At 44.3% G+C, this 6,000-nt stretch overlaps 1 protein-coding gene across 1 annotated transcript in view; it reads right to left on the bottom strand.

Annotated features, from left to right (window-relative positions):
* Positions 1–213: 213 nt before the first annotated feature.
* Positions 214–6,000, bottom strand: part of WNT2B (Wnt family member 2B) — a 51,097-nt gene continuing 45,310 nt past the window's right edge. The window contains exons 3-5 of the mRNA XM_066622867.1: positions 2,424–2,701; positions 1,028–1,292; positions 214–443 (exon numbers count right to left, since the gene is read on the bottom strand). Coding sequence (XP_066478964.1) covers positions 214–443; positions 1,028–1,292; positions 2,424–2,701 — 773 coding nt within the window. The remainder of the gene's footprint in view (positions 444–1,027; positions 1,293–2,423; positions 2,702–6,000) is intronic.

Genomic DNA, 6,000 nt, shown 5'->3' with positions numbered 1-6,000 from the left:
AATTCCATTTTTTTCTGTTAAAATAGGGGATGAATCCTTGTTGTTGAGCACAAGAGCTCACAATTGCCCCATGGGAAATGTAGTCTTCTCAGTGCTTTGCAGAATTAATTAAATAAAAGCCATGCAGTTGAACTACAGTTCCCAGAATGCCCAGACCCATGGGTGGCGCTATGCCAGTTTTTCTTTCCCTTTCCGGCTCTGTTCCATACTGTTTCAGGTTTGGTCTACCCACTCTGCCCGCTTTGGTGCTTTACATGTGTGAACGTCCACAGTGTCCTCACATTCTTTGCAGCGGACAGCACAACACCAATGAAATTTGCACTCGCATTTGGTAACTTGAGTCTTGCGAGTAGTATCATATCCTCGACCACAGCACATGACCTCACAGCCATCAGTCCCGCGTGATGCCTTGTTGCACACTCGCCCTGCTGTCCCTAATGAACCTGTACAAAGAAAATGCAATTTGTTTTATTTTATGTTAGATTGTCTCCCAATCATGGAGAGAAACTTGGGGAAACTGCCTATATGCAACCAATAAAGCGGGGAATTTTCTTTCATAGCACATGAAAGAGCATGCTCTAGAAGCCCTTAGCTGTGACAATAGAATTTAAGATCTTTTCAAAAACATGCATTTATCTGTACAAACTGCTTCCTGAAATTGTTGTAGGTATGGTCTTAACACACTACAAACTATGCTAGCTCATTGGTGGTCCTAGCCACTGTGGCACTTGGGGGTACACCTCCAGGGGTGCCAACCCCCCATGCCCGCTGCCTCCCCCAGAATGAGGGGGAGGCATTCTGAGGGCTAGAGAAGCTGCACACTCTGCCTTCCTGAGCCCTTTTGCAACTATTTTCTTATCTACAGACTTGCCATTAACCCCCCCTTCTTGAGATTCACAAAAATATACATTCTGTATATGATTTGCCATGCTGAATTTTACTTGTGCTGTACTGCAGAAGAAGAGGGACAATGCTTTTTTGACACTGCATGACTGTAAGCAGATGGGGTTTCAGGACACTCTCTTACCTGCGGACTTGTCCATCACACAGTAATCAGGCGAGTTCTCAAAATACACAAGGTCCGTTTTTGTGGGTTTCCGAAAGTTTTTATTGGCCACAGTAAATCCAGTGCCATCCTGGTTCATGGTTACCTGGATGGCACCATTGTATTTCTTCCGTAGGTAATCTCCGGTTTTGCGGAAGTCTGACATTGCCAGCCAGCAAGTCCTTAGGGTGCAGGAGCCACTGACCCCATGACATTTGCACTCCAGTTTCATGAAACGCTTCACAGCCTAGAACAAAAGAGTCAGCATCAAGCCTAGGATAGGTCCAGCATGCTTCCAGTAAGGCTAGACAATGCTTTAAAAACATTTCTGTGTTCTGCCATTTCTGCCTCCTGTAGTTTTTTCCCTATTTCTCATTCCCATGTTGAGAATTTCCGGAGAGAATATTTTCACCTTATGTAGAACACAGACACAAGTATCTACAAGCAATACTTGTGGCTCCTCTTTTGTTGTGTGATCAAACTCTATGCGGTTGTGTGATCAATCTCTAATTAGAACAAAGATTTATTTCGTTATGAAAAACAACTCTAGGTGCCCTTTTAATGACCTAGTCAAAAATGCTTGTGCTGGAAGGCCTAACTTTACACTGCATGCATAGAAGTACATGTTGCATAATGATGCGGGGCGGAGGGGTGAAGCTGGGGTAGGCCTGTCTCTAGAACAAACATCACAGGCTGACTAAGAAGTGCCAGACTTATGGAAATACAAACATTGATGGCATATGTGCTGCTCTATCTGGGTGCAATGCCATTTTTTCCTGTTCCAAATATATATATATCAGAAAAACAGGCAGAGAGATCGAGGCAGTGATTTTCCTTCTTAATTATGTCACCAGTTTCCCTTTTTAATTTATAGTCAGTTTAGGCACTGATGGTTTACCAGGCCTCATAATCAAAGTCAGCCCAGTGGTTGGTAGTTCCCAATGAACAAAGCCAAGGATAGGAGTTTGGGAGGTAGCCTATGGGTGCAATCCTAACCCCTTATGTCAGTACTTTCCAGCACTGGCATAGTGGTGCCAATGGGACATGTGCTGCATCCTGCAGTTGGGTGTCACTCACGGAGGCCTCCTTAAAGTAAGGGAATGATTGTTCTTTTACCTCAGAGCTGCATTGCCCTTGAGTCAGTGCTGGAAAGCACTGACATTAGGGGTTAGGATTGCGCCCTATGTGTTCTAAGGACTGGGTCCCAGTAACTAATATCCATGCCCCTTTGAGGATTAAATCTGAGATGCCAACATTTCCCATTAGCTGAGGCCTTAGGCATGCAACAGCTTCTCTTTGGCTTGACTCCAAGGTGTAAGCTAGCAGGATGAGCACAATGGATGGTTCTGCCCAGCCTCTAAGAATTGGTGTCACTAACCGTCCTGCCACAGCGGTTGTTGTGCAGATTCATCAGGGCCCGGGCATCCTTCACGGTTTTCTCTTTGGCATCCACAAACTCCTTTGCAAACTTGATTCCGTAGTTGATGTTGTCACTGCAGCCTCCCCAGTCAAATTCCCCTCTTTCATCTTTGGAGCGGCCCCGCTTGTGGGGATCACAACTGCAGGACTTGAGTTCGCCTTGGCTGCAAGCCCGGGTGATGGCATATACAACTCCTGCTGAGGAGATGGCATAGACAAAGGCGGCTTCCCTGCTACCTACCAAATGGGTGAAAGAAACAAGGGCAGAGTGAGTCAGGAGGCAGCGTAGTTCTGAAAGGAGCTTGAGCGTATAGATACCCAATGGCCTGTTCATGTGAAATGCATTGTCTTCCAGTTGTTGCATCAAGAGGCAGGAGTTGTTTTTATGTCACAGTAGTTATAAGCCTGCCTTTAATGAAGTGAGGAACCATAGGTTATTTAGGGCACAATCCTAACCAACTTTTAGCATTGAGATAAGGGCAATGCAGCTCTGAGGTAAGGGAACAAACATTCTCTTATCTTGAGGAGGCCTCCATGACAGTCATCCAACTGCAGGATGCAGCACATGCCCCATTGGCACAGCGATGTCAGTGGGGGAAAGTTGGTTAGGATTTGGGCCTTAGAAGCCTCCATTCTGGGAGGATGCATAGCTCAATGGCACAGCACCTGCTCAGAATGTACACGGTCCTATGCTCAATCGCTGACATCTTCAGCTGGAAAAGGCTTCTGCCTAACGTTCTGGAAAATCACTAGACAACATCGAGCTGAATTAATCGGTGTTTCAGCAACACTAATTCATTGTATATAAGTACATCTGTTGAAAGTAGCTGCTTCTAGCAGCAGCTGGGGACAGAGACAACACCTTTGGAATAAAAGGATTTCAGCTGCCTACAGTTCTACATGCTGCAGAATGTAATATGTACACAAGAACCAACTCTTCAGTGTGGTTTTATGCTCTCATATCTATCGTGCTTTCAGTAGAACCAACTTTCACAGTCCTGTGAAGATCACAGTCCTTAATAGGTCCGTTTTGGTTAGTATTTTACTGTATGCTGCTCAATCCACGTAGCTTTAATGCAATATCTGGGTTACCCTCAATCAGAATGCAGCTGCTGCTACCAAGGTTTTTCTATAGGAAATATCTTGGAATGTGTTCAAAATTTTATCAGTACCACCTCTTTGTTTTAACACAAGCCACTTGGGCTAACATAGGGCCAAACTGGATGTGACTGTGGCCCAAATCCTAACCCATTTTCCAGTTCTGGCATAGCTGTGCCAGTGGGACATGTGCTGTATCCTGCAGTTGGGGGGCACTTACGGAGGCCTCCTCAAAGTAAGGGAATATTTGTTCCCTTCCCTTGGAGCTGCATTGCCCTTATGTCAGTGCTGGAAAGTAGGTTAGGATTGAGCCCTGTGAGTGCATCATTTTGACCCTATATCTTTTGTTTTGTGTTTTTTAAATAGCAGCCTCAGCCTTACGGCATTGGTGGAGGGGGATTTAACCAGTGCCCCTGATGTGGCCGCAATTCAGATCAGGCTCCTCTGAGGTGGCTGTTTGCTCAAGGGAGAAAGCTGCCACTGGTTCAAATTTCCTCCAAGGGCAACTAGCAGCTACAGGTCCTCTGATTCAGATCCAGAAACTAAGGGGGGCAAAGGGTTACATATTTCCCATCTCCAATTACCCAGTCCCAATTGGACTGGGGGTCTCCCAAAGCTTTCCTTTATAATAACCACACATACAAAAATGAGTCAACCAATACATCTAGTCTCATCTTTACACTTGCCTTACATGCTTTTGAATCGTTTTGTAGTGTCTTATCTTAGTTCCACACTAATCTGAGTTTCTTATCCTATCTGATTTTTGTACATACATGTTATTTAGCAATCTTTACTAGCTGTAGACTATTTTTTCAACTTTTTTTTCCCTTTTGGACATAGCAACATATTTAGCAATTTATAAAGACTGTACTGATCTCCAATGAGTAAAATAAGCCTACACACAAATGCAAAAGAACTAAGCTGTATAGTATGGGGAGCCAGTCCTGTGTACTGTAAGAGATGACCCAACCTATAAAATATATGGGGTTCCAGGAAATCTTGCATGGGAAATAGGGCTGGACATTTGATCGGTCAAAAAAAATTACTGGTCTATTGATTGTTCACAAATGGGTTGTTTAAACAAACAAAACATCCATATCACCCAGTTTTTAAAAAGCAGTTCTGGTGAGTAGATAGAATCAGTTCTAACTCCACAGTTCTTGTGCATACTTTGCTGCCTGCTTTCTGAATTCTGTGACTTTTCCTTTGGTTGTGGCTACAACACATGGCCAATAGGAGAAGCTGAGTTTCTTAGCAAGGAGCAATCTCTGTCGGCTTAACTGGGGATAGAAGTAAAGGAGGGAAACTGTGGAAGCTCTCTGGAGAGGGGATATAACAACAACAACAACAACAACAACAACAACAACAATAATAATACATGTATTTCTATACCGCCTTTCTTGGTCCTCAGATTTCTCCTTAGACTTTATTCAAGGCGGTTTACATAGGCAGGCAAATTAAATCCCCGTAGGGATTTTTACAATTTGAAAGAAGGTTTCTCTCTTTCAAGAAACCACAACATTCAGATGTTTCTTTCTTGATCTGGTCGCACATTCTGGCCTCCATCCTCCCACGCTCAGAGCAGATGGAATAGCTCAGCTCAGCTTGTCAGCTGCTTCAAGGTCACACGGTGCCGGTGGCCTCGAACTGGCGACCTTCGGATGTTATCTTCAGGCAAATGGAAGCTCAACCCTCTAGACCAGACCTCCTGCCCATATAGGGGATGCTTACTTACAAAAAAGGCGCTCCTGGCTTCATAGGATATTGGACACTGACTATTTAAATCTGTGTGGCAGATTCACTTGGCAGTCATGAGGAACCAGCAACCCATAAGATATACAAATTCAAGCCCCAGATCCATGAGATTTTCCAGTTTTGGATGCAGATTGGGGTTGGTTAAACCCAAGGAGGTCCAAAAGCCAAGGAACAGAGAGAGTTCAGCTAAAGAAGATGCCAAAGAAATGGACTACTTAGAAGTGAGCTGAGTTGGTGGGAGGGAGGCTTGAAAGTGAAGGGTGTGGAGATATTTCAATATCATTTTTATGTAATATAATGAGTGATTTAGATGCTCTTGGAAAAGAAACTGACTGGCTGATGCTCAGCTTTCCTCTGTTTCCATGATGCTCCAAAATTATGATTTTGGGGGGGCATCTTGGGACTTTCTTGCTTTTCCCCATGTGTATGTGTAGAAATTGCTCTTTCTGGATTCTCACATCTTGCCTTGTACCCGGCCCCCACCGAACAGCATAGCATACCATCCTAGTTGTGACTGGTGTCTCTTTGGACAAATGCATATAGTACTGATCCTTCCAGAAGCTGTAAATCGCCTGGCAACTCCCCACACAGTGCAGGATGTTGCCTGGTATTTTATAGCTCTGCTTTGAGTTTGCATCTGTTTTTATAACCGCCATAAAAACAGCTGCAAATCAAAACCACAC

Source organism: Tiliqua scincoides, chromosome 4 (genome assembly GCF_035046505.1).
Source record: "Tiliqua scincoides isolate rTilSci1 chromosome 4, rTilSci1.hap2, whole genome shotgun sequence".
Taxonomy (NCBI): domain Eukaryota; kingdom Metazoa; phylum Chordata; class Lepidosauria; order Squamata; family Scincidae; genus Tiliqua; species Tiliqua scincoides.
This window is presented reverse-complemented; position numbering and strand designations above follow the sequence as displayed.